The sequence below is a fragment of the Danio rerio genome, chromosome 1, assembly GCF_049306965.1.
Source record: "Danio rerio strain Tuebingen ecotype United States chromosome 1, GRCz12tu, whole genome shotgun sequence".
Lineage (NCBI taxonomy): Eukaryota > Metazoa > Chordata > Actinopteri > Cypriniformes > Danionidae > Danio > Danio rerio.
In genome coordinates this window covers 3599933-3621726 of record NC_133176.1, presented here as the reverse complement: position 1 = coordinate 3621726, position 21794 = coordinate 3599933, and the positions used below count along the sequence as shown (strand labels likewise).

Here is a 21794-nt window from a genome sequence, read left to right as displayed (position 1 = left end):
CCCTTTTATGTGGCAACCCCCTTATTAAAACCAGGTTGGGTCCCCTTTTGCCTTCAAAACTGCATTAATCCTTCGTGGGAAAAATTCAACAAGGTTCAAACAGGAGCGGCACCCGGTGTGGTCTTCTGCTGCTGTAGTCCATCCGCCTCAAGGTTGGCCGTGTTGTGTGTTCAGAGATGCTCTTCTGCAGACCTTGGTTGTAACGAGGGCTTATTTGAGTTACTGTTGCCTTTCTATCAGCTGGAACCAGTCTGGCCATTCTCCTCTGACATCAACAAGGCATTTGCACCAACAGAACTGCTGCTCACTGGATATTTTCACTTCTTCAGAGCATTCTCTGTAAACCCTAGAGATGATTGTGCGTGAAAATCCCAGTAGATCAGCAGTTTCTGAAATACTCAGACCAGCCTGTCTGGCACCAACAACCATGCCACAATCAAAGTCACTTAAATCCCCTTTCTTCCCCATTCTGATGCTGGGTTTGAACCGCAGCAGATCGTCTTGACCATGTCTACATGCCTAAATGCATTGAGTTGCTGCCATGTGATTGACTGATTAAACATTTGCATAACAAGCAGTTGGTATGCTTACAGTGCACAATGTCAATGTGCAAATCTAAAACTATAACACGTTAATATAATTTAAAGTTTACAGATGCTCAAATCTACAACATTGGAGAAACTTTCTTAGAGAAACACATTAAAAGCAGATAATTTCTGAAAAAATCCTGATTTTATTCCTGGTTTAGGCTCTTTATGTGGCTCAAGTTAATTAGCATACAAGCTTGATAATTATGAAATATAAGTCAAACAACTGCATTAGTTATGTAAATGCATTAAATGCTTATTTAATTACTCTCATTTATTAGAACTGCAATAAAACCAACATCAGAATTCAATATGAACATAAGCAATTGATCTGCATGCGGCTCATGCTGCACATTCTATTAATATAAAATTAAGAATATGAATATTAATATTGGTGTCCGTCCAAAATATATAAATAAACAAATAAACAACACACTCGTTAATGCTAATGTGATCACGCTCTTGATTTACTCAGGGAGAAATGCATTTAATATAATGTGAGCTAAATAAGTTGGAAGGGGATTCATTAATAATATGGCAAGTACTTAAAGGATAATTCATTTGCCCGATTCAATAAAGGAATTATCAGGTATAATGGCTTAAACATGGCAAAAAAAAAAATAAACGAGAAGCATAATTTGCATACTTTTAAACAAGCATGATTTCTGTTCAGCTATTCAGGCATCTGGATTGTAGTTTTTTTATCATGCAAAACATATTGACAAAAGATTATGGTATACTTTTAGGTTTTTTTTTTTTTTTTTTTTGTTACTTAGACTGTGTGTGTGTATATATACACATTCCAAAATATTCAAAATATTTAATTTAGAATACTTAAATGTACAGTTTTACTGCATTTCTTATTAGATAAATGCTTGCTTTGTGATTTAAAAAAATAAATTAAAAATGTATTGTATGTATTAAATATACATTTTTTACATGTGTATTATTATTATTATTATTATTATTATTATTATTATTATTATTAAATAATATTTTTATTATTATTATTATTATTATTATTATTATTATTATTATTATTATTAATAGTATTAAATAATATTATTATTATTATTATTATTATTATTATTATTATTATTATTATATTATTATTATTATTATTATTATTATTATTATTATTATTATTATTATTATTATTAATAGTATTAAATATTATTATTATTATTATTATTATTATTATTATTATTATTATTATTATTATTATTAATAGTATTAAATAATATTTTTATTATTATTATTATTATTATTATTATTATTATTATTATTATTATTATATTATTATTATTATTATTATTATTAATATTAATAGTAATAATATTTAATGTTATTATTATTAATATCATTATTAGTTAATGTTTAAATTTATTTTATTATCGTACAATCACCATTAGATTTTTTTTTTTTTTTTTTTTTACGAGCAACCACATACAACATCACTTTTAAACAATGTACATGCTAATAATTCTACATTATTTTTGATAGGTTGTGTATGTATTTATGTATTATTATTATTATTATTGTTGTTGTTATTAATAGTAGTAGTATTTAATTTAATTTAATGATTTTATTATCATCATCATCATTATTATTATTATTATTATTATTATTATTATTATTATTATTATTATTATTATTCAAATAAAATAATAATTGTTATTGTATTTATTGTTATTATTATTATTATTATGTTAAAATAAAAGAAAAATAATGTATTATTATTGTTGTTGTTGTTGTTGTTATCAAATTTTATTTTTTATAAACTTTATTATCCTACAGCCATCATTTGATTTTTTTTATTGACAAGCAACATAGAAATGCGCAAACAACATCACTTTTTAACAATGTACATGCTTTGATTTATTAAATGAGGAAATATATAATAATTAGGCCCACACGAAACCTGCGGATTTTCACAGATTTCCGCAAACTTTTAGCTCATTAAGTCTATATAATACTTGTGTAAATGTGTGTACAATTTATATTTATTCAGTATTTTAATTCACTTCAGTAACAGTAATGTGATATATTAATAGTAATATTAAAATGGTAATATGATTTGTTTACAGTACAGTTTGTAAAGTAATAGGTTCAGTCTTTTAGTAGGTACATTAAATGAGAGGCTTGCTCTGTTTACCAAATGAGTGGATCTAATTGGATTTGCACTGTAAACATTAAGTAAAAAATTTATTATTTTTAAATTTCGTATATTAAGTTTTTAGCTATGATACTCCTAAAAAAATCCACATAAATACGCAGATTTTATTTTACAAAATTCTCCACAGAAATAGCAACAAAAAAAAATTCTGCAGATTCGGTCTGGCCCTAATAGTAACCCAGAATATTCTACAATGACTGACAATAACATCTTATAAGCTAATAACCACACAATGCTCACTGCTGAATAAAATATGGATATTGCCACAAAACTACTGCATGCAGGTTTAGCAGGACCCACTCCTAAACACAAAAAACAAAACATACTGAAATAAAAGCAACAGAAAAAAAAAGAAAACCCATCACATCCAGCACTTTTTCATCCCGAGTAAGTGAGCGGGGAGGATTTGGTCTGAGCAAACTCAATATCCAACAGAAAAGGCACTGGGAACAAAGTGAATTATGGGAGCGAGGCTATCTCGGCATCCTTGACACGCCGACGCCAGGAAATAAATAAATGAAAAGAGATGAAATAAAATTGCCGGGGATCTCATATATAGTCTTTGAGGAGAGTCCACGGGGACGTCCAGCCACCTTTCCACCGTTCACCTTAAAGGGACAGTTCACATAAAAATGAACTTGAAAATTCTGTCATCGTTTATTCTCCCTTCATTTATTACAAACATCTTTTGTTTTTATTCTGCTAAAGAAAAAGAAAGATTTTTTGAATTAAGCTGAAAACCGGTAACCACTGACTTCAATAGTGTTTGTTTTTTCCTACCATGGAAGTCAATGGTTACAGGTTTTCAGCTTTCTTTAAAATACCTTGTTTAAAACCTTTATGAGTTTCTTTCTTCTGTTAAACACAAAAGAAGATATTTAGAAAAATGTTGGAAAACGGTAACCATTGACTTTCATAGTGTTTGTTTTCTTCTATTATGGAAGTCAATATTTACAGGTTTTCAGTTTTCTTTAAAATATCATCCTTTATGAGTTTCTTCTATTAAACACAAAAGACAATATTTTTTAAAAATGTTAAAAACAGGTAACCATTGACTTCCATGGTATTTGTTTTTCTTACTATGGAAGTCAATGGTTACAGGTTTTGAGCTTTCTTTAAAATGTCTTGTTTAAAAACTTTATGAGTTTCTTTCTTTTGTTAAACAAAAAAGAATATATTTTGAAAAATGTTGGAAACATGTAACCATTGACTTCCATGGTATTTGCTTTCCCTACTATGGAAGTCAATGGTTACATGTTTTAGCTTTCTTCAAAATGTCTTGCTTAAAACCTTTATGAGTTTCTTTTTTTTTTCTATTAAACACAAGAGAAGATATTTTGAAAAATGTTGGAAACCGGTAACCGTTGACTTCCATAGTACTTGTTTTCCCTATTATGGAAGTCAATGGTTACAGGTCTTCAAAATATCTTGTTTAAAACCTTTATGTGTTTCCTTCATCTGTTAAACACAAAAGAAGATATTTTGAGGCAGGTTCTGTCTGGGTCTGGTCATCTGTGGCGGCGTGCTGAAATTACCCATACTGGAAATGCTTTTGTCCCCTGATGATCGCTGGTCGCTCTGAGAATCTGACAGTCACTTCAGCTGACACCGGCCCATCACAACAATGCTTACTTATTCATGCTGGCTTCCAGGAACTACACGTGTGGTTTCGCATTGCAGGACCGAAGAGGAAATCTTGCTGTCACCGAGTCGCGATGCTCTGTCAAACATGTGCTTTTTTTATATTACCTTCTGATGGATCGATGCATTGACATTCAATCATGAGTCGGTGCCTTAAAGTGCCACGCTGACGGATATGCATGAATTATTTAAATGCCAAAGACCAAAGATGTGCATCTTGCCATATATTTTTACATGATTGTAAAACATAACTGTAATTTCAACTGTTAAAAAAGTGTTTTTGGCTTATTTAAGATTGTGAAGGGCATTATGGGATGTTGATCCCTGCTCTGTCCACGTTTCATGTTGAAAATTCAACTCTACAGATTAACTAAGTGACTTTTACTGACATTTTGGTAAATAATATAATGCATAAGACCCAATATATAGAGAAATAAGCATGCAAAATATCAGAAAATGTGCTGGCAGTTTATTACAAGGTGTTTGCAGTGTAATATACACTCACCGGCCACTTTATTAGGTACACATGTCCGTATGCTTGTTAGCGCAAATTTTCAATCAGCCATTCACATGGCAGCAACTCAATGACTTTAGGCATGCAGACATGGTCAAGACAAGCTACAGCAGTTCAAACCGAGCATCAGAATGGGAAGGTAAGGTGATTTAAGTCACTTTGAACATGGCATGGTTGTTGGTGCCAGACAGGCTGGTCTGAATATTTCAGAAACTGCTGATCTACTGGGATTTTCACACACAATCATCTCTAGGAACTACAGAAAAAGGTCCGAAAGAGAGAAAATATCCAGTGAGCGACAGTTCTGTGGGCGCAAATGCCTTGTTGATGCCAGAGGTCAGAGGAGATTGGCCAGACTGGTTCCAGCTGATAGAAAGGCAACAGTAACTCAAATAAGCACTCGCTACAACCAAGGTCTGCAGAAGAGCATCTCTGAACCAAGTGTGCCGCAAGCCTACGTTTGAGTGAAGGTTTCGGCCGTTAGATCACCCCCTGGGGGCTGGCTGCAGTACAAGTCAAAAAGCCCGCCTCCTCCGTGTTAATGAAGGAGACTTGAGCCCAAATAAAAAAAAATATTACACTTGCAATAAAATGTCCCGAAAGATAGTTCTGGTCGATTAAGGCACTGGTTATTGTGCTGAAATAGGTGCAGATCTTCATTTTTGTAAACAGTTTGTTTTTAGCAGTAATTTAATGCTGGGCGTGTCATTGTTACGGGTCCCGGCCGCGGAACTCGTAGGCAGATTAAAGTGCCTGAATTATCAGGTGAAACAAAATCACAAGAAAACTTCAGTGTCTTTCCTCAGGAGCAGCTTAGTAGCATCTGTTTATTAACAGTCATAGTATAGCAAACATATCTTCACAAATCATGTTTCATTTTATCAAACACACAGTTTTGTTCTCTTTTTTTACAACAATGAAGTCTTCAAATACTTATACACTCTGTACTCTCATTAACACATATACATATTATACCTTCTGTATATTTATCAGTAGCACACAGATTACACTTTAAATCCTTTGTCAATCATCTATTTCATTTTTCTTTCTTTGTAAATACCTCTGTATATAACCATTTACCATAAGACTACTAAACTCACTGAACAATCATGCGTCTGTTATTTGTATCATTTAAATTGTAACAGTTACACTTGACACCAATTACCAATGTTACTCTCTACTCTCATAAACTTTATACATTAACAAATATACCACTAATATATACAAATAATAAGTCACTTTCTGTTTAATTATCACATACTGAGTATAATACATATCATTTACTGGGAAGTCAGTTATAAACTCAGCCCAACTGTCATTTTACTGGTACTTTCATCTGAATCACTCCTTTCAATTAACAACTGTAAATATGCTATTCACTTTAAAAAAAACACATAGGAAATGTGTACTCACATGTTTTTACATGAATTATAATAAACATATTAACTTTTTTATGAAACATACCTGAATTATCAGGAGAAACAAAATCACACAAGAAAACTTCAGTGTCTTTCCTCAGGAGCAGCTTAGTAGCATCTGAAGTAAACACAACAAGTATCGCCATGGTAACCCACAGCGCATGCTTTCTCAACTGTTGATGTTAGTTTGTTTTAAACCCAGTCATTAGTAGTGATAATAAATGACTTTTACAGTATATACATAAATAAATAGATACATTAATGACAAAACAAACATTACTACTGTGGATACACAATGGTGTATCAGACACTCCCCAAAAAAGAAAAGATGGCTCCTGCCAGTATAATCTCTCATCATAACACCTTTTATCCTTAATCTTTTAGTACCCTATTGTCATAGGAGCTACCCAAAATGGAAATGTGACTTGTGGCGTAAGAAAGGAAAATGCTGTACTAATGCTAGGTATAAGGTAAGGTGTAGTCTGGTAGGATGGTAACCCCCAATGTGGTGTCTGATTCATCTCATAAGTCTCTAAAGTGTTTACTGTTGGGTATGACTGAATTTCTGGCTGACCTAGCATTTCATAAGTTAGTCTAGATGTGGGTCTTCTGTCACGTGTGGATCTTCGGACTTGGCTTGTTTGGTCAGTTTCCTCTGAACTCAAGGTAGGTATTTTAAAAGCGTCTTGCTTAGGTGTATTATCTTTGAATATCTGACTACATTCTTCTTCAACTTGTTCCTCTTCTTTTTCAGACTGTCCTGTCAATGTCTCTGTCCATGTCATTTGTCTTTCACAGGTAAGTTCATTTTCATTAGGAAGATTACAGGTAAGCCTTTCATTTTCTATAGGTTGTTCTCGAATCTCTGTCCATTTTCTTAGTCTTTCTTTTTCAGGTCGTTCACAAGATTGTTGTCGCAAAGGATGAGAGAAAGGTTTCTTGTTCTCTATAGGTTGTGTTCTCCAATGTGTTTTTCTTTCTCTTTCAGATTGTCGTTGTGGAGGATCACAGGTAGGTTCATCAGCTGGTTGGTTAATGATGAGTCTTTGGTTATTCTCTTGTGTTTGTTGTGCCCTCAACCAATAATAGTTCTCATCCTGATTCTCATCACTATCAGACTCAAAGGGTGATCTTTTCTCATCATTTTGTTTTGTTCGATTTCTTTTGGTTCTCTGTTTAGATACTTCCTCTGGAATTTCTACTGGTAAGTCATTAACTTGATGAAGCAGATTCCTGTGCAAAACTCTTGATTTTGAGCCGTCTATCTCTGCAACCACTCGGTAGACTGGTCCATCATTTATTTGCTCTTTGACAACGTATACAGTTTGCTCCCAATATGATCTCAATTTTCCAGGTCCACCTCTCTCATTTAGGTTTCTCACGAGTACTCTGTCACCAGGCTGTAAGATAACTCCTCTGGACTTTTTATCATAGTACAATTTTCCTCTCGCACTTGAGTTCTTACTGTTCTCTAAAGCGATTCTGTAAGCTTCTGTCATTCGCTTTGCCCACTGTTTAGCATATCCTCTTGGATCATCACTTTTCTCTTCGTTAGTCACTTTAAACACAAGATCAATGGGTAGTCGTGGGTGTCGTCCATAGAGTAAGTAAAACGGTGAGTATCCTGTCGCTTCATGTCGTGTGCAATTGTACGCATGCACAATCTGTGGTAAATGTTCCTTCCATTTTTCCTTTTCCTTCTCTGCCAGTGTTCTCATCATCTGGAGTAGTGTTCTGTTAAACCTCTCAGCCGGATTGCCCTGTGGGTGATAGGGAGAAGTTCTTGAATGGCTCATTCCTGACAGTTGTCGCAAGGTTTTGAAGAGGTCATTTTCAAATTCTCTACCCTGATCGTGATGTAGTTTAGTTGGAAATCCAAACCGGGGAATGAAGTCGTTGAAAATTCTTTCTGCTGCTGTTCTTCCAGACTTATTTTTAGTTGCATATGCCTGAGCAAATCTTGTGAAATGATCCACCAGGACTAGTATATATTCATAACCCCCTTTGCTACGTTCTAAATGGAGATAGTCTATTGATACTAATTCAAATGGGGAGCTAGTACTTATACTACCCATTGGAGCTCTTTCGGGTATTGCTGGCCTTTTCTGTTTGATGCAAGGACACTTTCGTGTAACATATATCTCAATGTCTTTCTTCATGAATGGCCAAAAGAATCTGTCTCTTGCTAGGTTTACAACTCTCTCTACCCCCACGTGACCCATGTCATTATGTAAGTGCTGGAATACTAACTGCTTGTATTGAGCTGGTAGAACGAATTGACGTCGTTGCTCAGTTCTCCTGTACAATAATCCATCATCCAGGTGTAGTCTTGACCATTCGTGCATAAGTTTTTTTACAGGTCCACTGGCTCTTTGCCTCATGTCATTAGTGAGACTTGCATTGGACTCTTTCATTCTAATAATCTCACCAATAGCTGAGTCCAGTCTCTGTGCCTTCCGTAGTTCATTATAACTTAGCTTTCCTAAGACTTCACCAGCATCATTCTCAAGTTGTTCTTCTTGAGCCTGGTTAAGAGCAGCGACCCAAGCAACATCCTTTTGTTCAGCAGCCTTAGTGCCCTCCCATGTGGTTTTGACTATCTCACTAGATAACTCTTCTGTGCACTCTGTGATGTACTGGTCAATGCTTAGTGGGCATCGGGAAAGAATGTCTGCATCCACATTCACCTTCCCAGGTCTGTACTTAATATCAAACCGGAAATCTGACAGTTCTCCAACCCATCTATACCCCACAGCGTTAAGTTTGGCAGTACTCATTATGTAGGTCAGAGGGTTGTTGTCTGTATAAACTGTGAAGTGTGGGGCATAAAATAAGTAGTCCCGAAACTTTTCACAGATTGCCCACTTAAGTGCAAGGAATTCAAGCTTCCCTGAATGGAGTCTGTAATTTCGTTCGGCCTGTGTCAATGTCCTTGATCCATATCCGATGACTCTCATTTTTCCAACTTGCCGTTGATAAAGTACCGCTCCAAGTCCCTTTTCTGAAGCATCTGTATGAAGTGTGAAAGGTAGGTCAAAATCAGGATATGCAAGGACAGGTGGAGTAGTCAAAGCTTCAACTAGTTTGCACAGGATCTTTTGATGTTCTTCCTTCCACTCAATAGGTGTTCGTGATGGTAGTTGAACATTCTTTTTTCCATCTGCCTTCGATTTTGTTTTAATAGGCTCTGTCCCGCGTTTTACTTGCAAAAGATCATATATTGGCTTGGCAATGCGAGAGAAATCCTGAACATAAGCTCTGTAGTAGCTGAGAAATCCTAAAATCCTTCTGACTTCTCCTACTGTGGTAGGTTTCTTTGCTTTTAAGGCTTGTACAGCGTCCAAATCTTTAGGGTCTATTTTGACTCCTTCAGTACTGACCAGTCGTCCAACATATCTTACTTCTTTTCTGAACATTTCGCACTTGGTTGGTCTTAGCTTAACTCCATGTCTCTGTAAAGCTTGCAACACCTTCCGTAGTCCTTCCACATGTTCTTCAAAAGTTTTTGCGTAGCATAAGATATCATCAAGGTATGGGATACAACATTCATCACGCAGTGAGTCCAGCATCTCTTCCATACTTCGTTGAAAGGCAGCAGGTGCATTAGTTAAGCCAAACGGAATGCGTACCCACTCATAAAGGCCCCAAGGAGTAATGAAAGCAGTCAGATGTCGTGATCCCTCTGCAATAAAGCCTTGGTGATAAGCTTTTCCTTGATCTAAAATTGAGAACCAGCTGTACCCTCCCAACGTGTCAGTGAGGTCTTGAATGCGAGGCAGAGGATGCCTGTCAGGAACAGTTTTCTTGTTAAGTAATCTATAATCAACACAAAGTCTAAGTGTTCCATCTTTCTTTCTGACGCAAACTACCGGTGCAGAGTATGGGGACTTTGACTTCACAATCCAACCTCTGGCCAAGAGATCTTGGATGTACTCTTTAACTTCTTTATGTAGCGGCTTAGGAACTGAGCAGTATGCTCTCTGGACAGGAATGTTGTCAATCAGATTGATAGGCATCTGCAAACTTGGGACACAACCCACATCTTCGTCATTGCGTGCAAAAGCCCCAGACTCTTCGTATAACATTCTCTTTGCTATCCTTTGTTGCTTCTCAGTTAAGTGACTTAAATCTACAGATGGGTCCCAATGATCTGATACTGTTATATTTTTGCTGTCAGTTCCTCCTTGTATCTCTGCACTGTCAACTCTTACATGGACTGGTTCTGTTATTTGGTCGGTTTCCACAATTTTTTTAATGGGCTGTATACTACCGATTGTCATTCGTCGTGGTAATGTAATGTCATAACTGGTATGGTTTCCTATTGGAATGTTAATGAATGGCCTTTGTCTCCCACAGACTTCCAGTAATCCATCTCCAATGTCAAGTCGTTCAAGCTGTTGGTTGTCTACATTAGACTCAAACAAGATGGTAGGCTCTAACAAGTCAAAATCCACAGGTATTTGACATTTTACATGTGCCAGTTGACCCGAAGGAATAACAACATCCTGACATCCAACTTTGACTATGGTCTCAGTGTCACAAGATGGCTTTTGTGTTTGTATAAAATTTACGATTACTTCAGCCTGTTCATCTCCAATCTCCATGGCTCCCATTAGCAGAGTAGCAATTGTTGTAAGAACATTTGGACCATTTGTCTGTCCTTTGACCAACTGTTCAATGACATTAAATCCCAGGAGAGGTCGCTCAAGGGCCATTTTACCCACCAGGAAAGGAACTTGAACTGCTAACTGTGGGTCACTGTTACCAGGAAGGTTTACTGTAGCCTCAACCCACCCATCAAATGGCAATACATCTCCATTAACAGCCAAGACGTGGAGAGGTTTGGACCCCATTATGTCGCTCAGAGGTCGCAAGTGCTGATCGGGTAAGTAAGTTCTTTTCCAGGCTTGATCAATAATACTGACTTGAGCGCCTGTGTCAAGAAGGGCAGATACAGCATAACCATTGATGTTGCACTTTAACAAACATTTGCTTCCAATTAATTCTGCAACTCTGTTCTGTGATGAGTTTGTCTTTCTAGACATGTTAGAGCAGGCTGCACTGTTTGCATTGGCTTCACAAGCTTCACTCTCGGGTGACCTTTCTCCAGTTGATGATCTAAGCTCAGCAGACTGGTACATATTCCTGGTACCCCTTGTCCTTTTACCACAACCAATAGCCCTGTGCCCCTTTTCTCCACAGATAAAGCAATGATTGCATGAGCTGTTATTCTCCTGTATACACGTTGGGCACCCATATGGCCCTCCTCTTCTCACTGACATTGGTCTGTGTATAACATGTGAGCCAACTCCCATTTGTACAGAGCAGTGACATGGTTCTTTAGCTTGTGTCAATTTGTCGATTGTACTTTTTAAAGCTTCTACTTGAGCGCTCAGTTCTTGTATGGTCTTTGTCTTGCTTTTTTTCTGCATTTTTGAATTTGATTCACTCTCGTTGGACTCTGAGTCAATTTGTGCACTATGAGCTTGAGTATGTCTTCGTTGTATGACTTGACCTAATCGTCGTTGGCGTTCATTTTCCTCGCTTGAGATTTTTGTTACTTGTTTCAGCAGTGCTTCATCAGTTACTGTGTGATCTGTGAGCAAAGGTTTCAATTCACTTCTGATGTCATTGTACTTGGGAAGAAAGCCCTGATGAATGGTACGCAGGAACACATTCTGAACTGTTCGTGGTTCATATTCAATGTGTGTTTTGCTCTGTTTGGATGTAAAAATTACTTTTTGTTTTAGGCCAATTACACGATATAAAAACTGTTGTGGAGTTTCATGTTCTCGTTGTCTTGTACTCATTAATTCCTGAAAGAGCTCACTACTGCCTTTTTCACTTAAATGTGATTGTATGAAACTTTTTAGCTCTGGTACAGTTAGATCATCTTTATTGATGAGCATTTCCTTGAATTGTCCCGATTTAACTATCCGCAGAACAGCCTGAATAATTTCACTCTCTGAGTAATTCATCTTGATGCCTTCATCAATTTGTTTGCATAGGTTATTATAGCCGATGTCTGAAGTACTATCACCTATCTGACCACCATGTATCTTGAACTCTTTATGTGGTAGATATGGAAAGTCTCTTGGACACATTATGCTTTCTCTCTGCTGTTGTGGTAAGTATTCAGGATAAGCAAACTGTCTTGTAGTTGGTGTCGTTTTCTGTTCTGTCTGTGTAATCTTGTACTCTGACAGTTTTTTTCCTAACTCCTCATAACTAGTGAGCAGTTTCTGAAATTCATTTAACTGTGAGTGTTTTATTGTTACAGTAGAATCTGTGCGTCTGTGTATAGGAGATGCCTGTGTATGTGCATCAAATTCATGTTCAATAAAAACAGATGGATCACTAGCAGTATTGTTCACACAACTCTCACTCAACTCATTAATCATGTCTCTTAATGTTAGTAATTGTGCAAATCCTTCATCTTCCAGTTTAAGTAAACTGTCACTCTGCATATAAGAAATGATGAAATTCAAACAGCTTTCCTCATCATCCTTGGCTATGGTAGGTGGAATCAAACCTGCAACCGAAGTAATGCTGTCAGCAATATACCCCTGTTCATGCACATTCAACTTGTGTAGGCTCTTCTTTATTTTCCAGACGAGTCTTTTCCTCTCGTCCGCCATCTTGTCCAGCTTCAGACTTTCTCACGACCCTCTAGTGATGCGCCGCCTTCCTCTATGCTTGGTCCCTTTTGGCTCTCTTTGGACGTCAGCAGCTGCCTCAAGTCGCCCGCAATCTTGTCGTCGTCTCGTCACCGTGAAGTCTGGATCCCAGCACTAGCCTTACACTCTGGATATTAATCTCGGTGGAACCTCCATGAATCTGTTACGGGTCCCGGCCGCGGAACTCGTAGGCAGATTAAAGTGCCTGAATTATCAGGTGAAACAAAATCACAAGAAAACTTCAGTGTCTTTCCTCAGGAGCAGCTTAGTAGCATCTGTTTATTAACAGTCATAGTATAGCAAACATATCTTCACAAATCATGTTTCATTTTATCAAACACACAGTTTTGTTCTCTTTTTTTACAACAATGAAGTCTTCAAATACTTATACACTCTGTACTCTCATTAACACATATACATATTATACCTTCTGTATATTTATCAGTAGCACACAGATTACACTTTAAATCCTTTGTCAATCATCTATTTCATTTTTCTTTCTTTGTAAATACCTCTGTATATAACCATTTACCATAAGACTACTAAACTCACTGAACAATCATGCGTCTGTTATTTGTATCATTTAAATTGTAACAGTTACACTTGACACCAATTACCAATGTTACTCTCTACTCTCATAAACTTTATACATTAACAAATATACCACTAATATATACAAATAATAAGTCACTTTCTGTTTAATTATCACATACTGAGTATAATACATATCATTTACTGGGAAGTCAGTTATAAACTCAGCCCAACTGTCATTTTACTGGTACTTTCATCTGAATCACTCCTTTCAATTAACAACTGTAAATATGCTATTCACTTTAAAAAAAACACATAGGAAATGTGTACTCACATGTTTTTACATGAATTATAATAAACATATTAACTTTTTTATGAAACATACCTGAATTATCAGGAGAAACAAAATCACACAAGAAAACTTCAGTGTCTTTCCTCAGGAGCAGCTTAGTAGCATCTGAAGTAAACACAACAAGTATCGCCATGGTAACCCACAGCGCATGCTTTCTCAACTGTTGATGTTAGTTTGTTTTAAACCCAGTCATTAGTAGTGATAATAAATGACTTTTACAGTATATACATAAATAAATAGATACATTAATGACAAAACAAACATTACTACTGTGGATACACAATGGTGTATCACATCATCGTGATTGACAGCTGTGATTGACAGTTTCTCAAAGCGCGGCGTCTGAGCTTCGGCAGGAGACTGAAGTAGACTGAAATGTTATTATTCGATTTCTGTGTTATTTTACCATGACAAAATGAGTTCAGCAGTAAACTATAGTTTCTGACATACATGATCCTGGTGGAACTCTGTTTATTCGCTAAGTTCAGGGCTTTTTTCGGGCTTTATTAGTTTGCTGATACACGCCTAGCCACCCAGATAGCAAAACACAGTTCCGGCTAGATTCTCGCCTGCCGGAGACTTATCTCTTAGAGCTCAGACTGACTAATGTTACCTCTGCTGGACCTACTCCGGATGCCTGGACTCACTGCCCGATTCCAGTCCGAGTCAATCGAGCCAGATGCGGCGGCCGAGCGAGCAGGCGCTGCCGCATGCGAGCCGGAATCAGCCCGCGACGCCGCGAGTAAGTTATGCGCTGCGGCCTGGAGCTGGCGCGATTGAATATATAAAACCCTCATATTTGTTAACGTTATTACATCCATTTGTGTTGATATGACAGCAAACGCATGCTGAGAAGTTCGGGGGCGTAGTTGATTTTACATAAAGCGTTTGATTGGAAGCTCGACTCTGCTCATTTTCGCGGCTCCTCCTCTGGCTCCATCAGACAATCCTTCTGCGCATGTCTGGCTCCAATTTCAGCAGTCTTTTGCGACAGTTTGTGCCCGTCAAGCAGGCGTTTTGCCCTCAAGGCGTTCAATGGGAAAAAGGGCTGTCGCGTCGTCCATATTTTTTACAGTCATTGCTCTGAACACACAACACGTCCAACCTTGAGGCGGATGGGCTACAGCAGCAGAAGACCACACTGGATGCCACTCCTGTCAGCTACGAACTGGAAACTGAGGCTATAATTCACACAGGCTCAGCTAAATTGGACAATAGAAGATTGGAGAGACGTTGCCTGCTCTGATGAGTCTCCATTTCTGCTGCCATATTCGAATGGTCGAATCAGAATTTGGCGTCAACAACATGAAAGCATGTATCCATCCTGCCTTGTATCAACGATTCAGGCTGCTGGTGGTGGTGTAATGGTGTCCGGGATATTTTCTTGGCACACTTTGGGCCCATTAGCACCAATTGAGCATCGTGTCAACGCCACAGCCTACCTGAGTATTGCTGGTGACCATGTCCATCCCTTTATGACCAGAGTGTACCGATCTTCTGATGGCTACTTCCAGCAGGATGTCATAAAGCATGTCAGACTGGTTTCCTGAACATGACAATGAGTTCACAGTACTCAAATAGCCTCCACAGTCACAAGATCTCAATCCAATAAAGCACCTTTGGGATGTGGTGCAAGAGGAGATTTGCGTTATGGATGTGCAGCCAAAAGATCTGCATCATGTGTGATGTTATCATGTCAATATGGAGTACAATCTCTGATGAATATTCCCAGTACCTTGTTAAATGGCATAAAGGTTTAAGGCAGTTGTGAAGGCTAAAGTGGTCCAACCAGGTACTAATAAAGTGTACCTAATAAAGTGGCCGGTGAGTGTACAACACCAACCCAGACAATATATCAATCGAGCTATTAAAAATGTTCATAAAGCTCACTATTTCAAACATTTCAAGGTTAAAAGTTGTAAGAAAGATCGAGGTCCCATAGTGCAATTCAAAACCCCCGTATATATATTATTTTGACGCATCCAATCAACCGTTTTAAATGTAAAGTTTTATTAAATTCAATTTTATTCCCTCAATACAGCTGTTGAGTACACAGTATTGCATTTTCTTACATTATTAGAAATAGAAATGCACCAATAACCAAACAGTGTACAGAAAATCACGACAGCATCAGAGACGCAATAATACAGACACATAAAAGAAGTCTGGGTGTTGTGCAGTTGTGTGAGGACTGAAGGAGTTTAATGTTCAGTGAAGCACCGCTGCTGCTGCTTCAGACGGCAGTAATTGGACAAGTTACAACATAAAAAACCCATGAACACTGAAACATTATGTGCTGAAACGTGGCGGCGGACAGATGGAACTGTAGTTACATCACAGCCTACATTTTACCTTTTAATAACCAAGATAGAGTTTGAGAGAGATGTAAAAGTTCTAGTGAAGTCCAGTTATAAATGTTTGCACTTAAGGTTCTAGCAAATGTGATTGACATAAGATTTATATAACCTGTTGCAGTTTTTATTGACATTAACATTTAATTTTAGGCCCAATCCCAATTATATTTTTGTACCACCACCCCTTCCCCTTGCCCCATTGAAATATAGTGTGAAGGGGAAGGCTTTAAAATGTACCCCTAAGAAATGGGACGGCACTACAACATCTGCACTTGTCATCATAGGTCATCACGAGCTCTTGCTTCATATGAGATTGACGAGGCCGACTGCCAGTGGCGGACAGGCCATCAGGCAGACCGGGCAGTTTCCTGCTGGGCTGATGTAATTTTTGGGTCGGGTTAATCATCTTCTTATGATCTGATCAGCCCATAAAACACTTAGCTGATGGTCATTTTTTTCTGCTTAATTAATTGACGATGCTTTGATCTGTGACGCTCTGAAAGTCAGTTGTTTCATTTTAGGACAGACCGGCCCATAATCTGCAGCCCGTAGGTTCTTTCCTTATTGACATTGGGCTGACCCAATCACAAACTTCCATTTTGGGCTCTGTGTAAGCGTGCAACCTTGGTGTGTATTTGTCAAAATAGTCAAGTCTGTTTCTTGCCCCACGCGTGCGTATGGAGAGCAGAAGTTGGTTCCATAGTTATGTTTAATTTTAATTGACAAAATAGTTCTTAGAGGCTTTCATTTCAAAACACCTTAGCGACTACCCAAAACACCTTAGCAACGAGTGAATATCATAGTAGCTATCTACCGAAAACCAAATACCATCATGTCTCCACTTCACTTCCTAATCTGCAATTGCCTCTCTGGATACCACTAACTGTACTCAAAAAAATAAATAATAAAAAAAACATTTACTAAAATTTTACTAAAAAATATAAAAAAAAATTTTTAAATATATATTATATAAAAAAAAATACTTTCCTTCTTAGACTGTACAGACCTGACTCTTGCTTATAGCACTTATTCATTGTTGCTCTTATAGTTGTATAAATTGCTTCCTTGTCCTCATTTGTAAGTCGCTTTGGATAAAAGCGTCAGCTAAATGACTAAATGTAAATGTAAATGTAAATGTAAATGTGACCAATAAAACACATTGATAACCACAGTTCCCAAGCAACCAACCAGAACACCCTAGCAACCACAAAAGAGCATAGCAACTAAAGAATCTGGAAAAATTGGCAACATTCACATTAAAAGCTAAACTGTCAGACCAACACAGACATCCTAGTGAAGAGTTGCACAGTAAATACGGCATTTTCTTCAGTTTTATTACCTTCTTTTTTTTTTTTAAGTTCCGTTTTTTAATTGTTTATTACTTTGTTTTATTGCTTTCCAGATAGAAATTTTAGTCTACTTTTTATCCACATTTAAGTTATTGTTTTCAACCCAGGGTCATTCTGAAAATGTGTCTTTATATACAGTTGAAGTCAGAATTATTAGTAATTATTAATTCTGACTTCAACTGTACATTTCTGGAGCTTTCGCGAATCCACCAGAGGCCGCTGTGTACGCTTTTTCAGATCTTAAATTTCTCTCACGAGTGCCATTCCCTGACTGACTGACTGACCGACTGACTGACTGACTGACTGACTGACTGACCAACTGACTGACTGACTGACCGACTGACCGACTGATCTACTCTCCCACCAAAACCCAACCAGTTGTGTTCTCTAAGGGCCGACTGATCAGCGCCTACCCACTTCTCTCAACCTAACCAACAAATTTAGAAAGCAATTCAGAAAAAGACAAGGCCTTGTCTGCTTTTTACCACATTTTACCACATTCTCACCCTGTTATTTACTTGTTTATTTAAATTTTTGCCTTTTGTTTTTGTCTTACCTGCTTTCTGGAACCATTTCTAACCAGACTCAAACCCCGTTGTCGTGGTCAACTCCTCTCTGCATCTCAAGTCCACCGACGTACATGGTGAGCTACTGGTCAAACTGGTAACAGCCAGAAAGCCAACCATATGGAAGTAGGCAGTCAGCTGGTAGCATGAAAAGGAACGGCGTCATATACCGCCCTGTATAATTCATTTAAAAAATGAAATGCTGCCATATTTACTTCTGGTTACATAATTTGCGATCTCCGGAAATTTATATAGGGCTACATTTTCAGAATGAGCTTATGTTAATTGTTTTAACTGAGAAATAATTGGAATAGTTTTTGTTTCAGAATAATCTGAATACTTTAAAACCCACCAAAAAAAAACCTTATTAACCATCTACTGGTGTCATAATAACCAAATACCATCATGTTAGTGACCAAAAACACTTTAGCAACCACTGTTCCCTAGCAACCAACCTGAACACCCTAGCAACCTCACAAAAACAGCATAGCAACCAAAAAAATCTGGAAAACTTGCCACATTCACATTAAAAGCTAAACCGTCAGACCAACTTAGACATCCTAGTGGAGCATTTCGCATTAAAAGCTACATGTTCTTCAGAAAATGTCATGTCTTTTCATACATGTCGTCTGTGAAATCAAATGTTTCTAGGCTTAGTTAAAGAAAGAGGCTCAAGGTTGCCTGTGTACTCCAAGCGCTTCTACACTACAGTCATAACGGGCGTTTGACAGTGTTTGCCAGAGAGCATCTGCATCTCTCGCTTTCACTCTGCTATTTTCTGCCTCTTCCTGTATGTCTCAATCTGTAAATTGATTTCTCTGTAAATCATCTGCTTCAGACACAATATGATCCAAGATTACTTAGAAATGACCATAATATCTCCTGCGGCCTCAGAAGCACAGGAAGACGAGAGCTTTCAGCAGAGCATGCATACGTAATTGCATTGTTATCTACTGATTTCTAGAGGATGTATAAGCTCGTTTGAAGTTTGGATGCTTCTACTAGCAAAGTATTTTGCGGACAGATAGAAAGAAAACACACAACGATATGTTTGGAGACAAGGGTACAGCACACCAACATCAAAACCTCATTCATTCATTTTCCTTTAGCTTAGTCTCTTTATTCATCAGGGGTCGCCACCGCGGAATGAACCACCAACTTATCCAGCATATGTTTTACACGGCGGATGCCCTTCCAGCTGCAACCCAGTACTGGGAAACATCCATACATACTTGTTCACACACAACAGACAGTGTTTTTCTATTGGTGTGACTCAGAAGAAAATCAGAAGACATTTTCTGTGTTTACACTAACCGGCCACTTTATTAGGTACACCTGTCCAACTGCTCGTTAACGCAAATTTTTAATCAGCCAATTACATGGCAGCAACTCAATGCATTTAGGCATGTAGACATGGTCAAGACATTCTGCTGCATCTTAAAGCGAGCATCAGAATGGGGAAGAAAGGGGATTTAAGTGACTTTGAACGTGGCATGGTTGTTGGTGCCAGACGGGCTGATCTTAGTATTTCAGAAAATGCTGGTCTACTGGGATTTTCACGCACAACCATCTCTAGGGTTTACAGAGAATGGTCTGAAAATGAGAAAACATCCAGTGAGTGGCAGTCCCGTTGAATGGAGAATGGCCAGACTGGTTCCAGCTGATAGAAAGGCAACAGTAACTCAAATAAGCACTCAGTACAACCAAGTGTGTGTGTGTGTATGTGTGTGTGTGTCTATGTGGTTGTGTGCATGCATGCATACGTGTGTGTGTGTGTGAGAGAGAGAGAGTGCATACATGTGTGCATTCATGTGTGTGTGTGTGTGTGTGTGTGTGTGTGTGTGTGTGTGTGTGTCTATGTGGTATGTGTGTGTGTGAGAGAGTAATAGGAATCCAGCGCCCCGGGTGTAAGTTGGCCTTTACAGTGACCCGAGTGCCGCTTTAACGGTCAGGAAACATCTGAGCTCCAAAAATCCTTCATCTTCAGCTTCAGCTGTGAAGAGAAACCTTACATGCTCTCTTTCAGGTCAGGTGCTAGAGACAAACACTCACAATCAAACACACCGGCACATCACACCGCATTCAAGAGCTGCTTTTACAGGGTCAGGAAATGCTAAACTACATTTCCTGAGTTGTTAACCAAGGTGTTTGACTTCCACATGCTAGAAAACAAGCGCGGCATGCATTTGTTTTAATTGTACACTTTAAAAATGTCAGTTGATCTGTTTGCGTATTTTGTGATTCACAAGTGATTTGGGTTTATTTACGGTTGTGAATTGCATTATGGGATGTTAATCTCTGCTCTGTACACTTTTGATGCTGAAAATTTAACTTCTAGAGTTTAACAAAGTGACTTTTATTGACATTAAAGCAGTTTGAAATAATAATATGATGTAATATAAAGAGAAATAAGACAGTAAAATAACAATAACTAATATTAATATTAATAACTAATACAAGGTTTTTGTAGCGTAATTTACAGCACCAATCAAGAAAATATAGTTTTAAACTATTAAAAATTTTCATAAAAGTCACTTTTTCGAACTTTTCAAGGTTAAAATGTGTTGGAAGCAAGAGCAAGGTCCCATAATGCAATTCATAAGATTAATAAATCAATTTCAAATAAAAACATGAATCACAAAATACAGAAAACCACTAATTTACAGCAATTTGTTTTAACATATTTTCTCCTTCTCTGATAGACAAGTCAATGGCTCATAATTATTTATTGTTGTTATCCAATGAGAAGATGCCGTGCTTAATTATTCATGAGATTTGGCATACCCACAGCTAAAGTAGTTCCGGCAGGTTTTGAGTGCATTACAGCTCTATCTGTCACTATGCCAACTGATTAAAGTTATTACACAGTAATAATAATCTAATCTAATCAGGCATTCAATAATGACGTTCACTAGCAATTTCAGAATTAAAATATTAATCACAGGAATCATACGATGCAAAAATGTCCTTTTCATGTATCCCAGGCATGAAATTTTATTTGAAATGGTCAAAAGAAGGAAAAAAAGAGTTGCACAACTGAGGGTGTAATTGGATTTGGACGTCTCAAAGCAAGAACATCTGCTTGGTGCATTTATAAACCTGACTTTTAGGTTGGTTTTGAACAAGAACTATAAAATATGTTTAACAAAAAATAAATATAAATAAATAAAAATATATTTTTTATTATAAAAATAATCATTTTTATTATAATAAAAATAATAAAAATTAAAGCTTCTAATAGAAAATATGTCAAAGTGGAAGATGAAATATTATTTTTATAAATTTGGTTTAAAAACTGGATAAAAAATAATACATATGTTATTTATAATAACAATACTAATGTCAATTTAGCAAAGAAATAGCTAGTAATAGCAATAGCAAAGAAAAACTATTAAATTTGACTTAAATAAAAACATATAATTAAACAAAAAAATGTAAAAAAAACTGAATATATATTTTTCATTTATTTTGTTAAAATTAAAAAAGAAACAAATAATAAATAAAGAATATCATCTATTAATCAACACATAGGTAGGTAAGATGGTATATTGAGTATTAAAAATACAACAAGATTAACATTTACACCTACAAGTTTTACACTTACAATTTACACTTACAAGGCTCTCACG

General features: G+C 36.9%; 2 protein-coding genes and 1 long non-coding RNA gene across 5 annotated transcripts in view; all 3 read right to left on the bottom strand.

Annotated features, from left to right (window-relative positions):
* Positions 1-21794, bottom strand: part of gpc6a (glypican 6a) — a 343841-nt gene that overhangs the window by 232503 nt on the left and 89544 nt on the right.
* Positions 4083-14003, bottom strand: LOC141384361 (uncharacterized). Of its 2 annotated transcripts, none has more exons than XM_073949322.1 (2): positions 13930-14003; positions 4083-13218 (listed from the first exon to the last, which is right to left on the bottom strand). In XM_073949322.1, the coding sequence occupies exon 2, from the start codon at positions 12972-12974 to the stop codon at positions 6717-6719; it is 6258 nt and encodes a 2085-aa protein (XP_073805423.1). In that variant the 5' UTR covers positions 12975-13218; positions 13930-14003; the 3' UTR covers positions 4083-6716. The 2 variants fall into 2 exon arrangements, 1 of the variants encoding a protein (XP_073805423.1); XR_012405380.1 differs by having other exon boundaries at positions 5714-5896; positions 5979-14003.
* On the bottom strand, positions 4083-20464 carry LOC141384367 (uncharacterized). The gene is made up of 3 exons (XR_012405384.1): positions 17956-20464; positions 15736-17918; positions 4083-4904 (listed from the first exon to the last, which is right to left on the bottom strand). It is a non-coding gene; the product is annotated as an uncharacterized lncRNA (long non-coding RNA).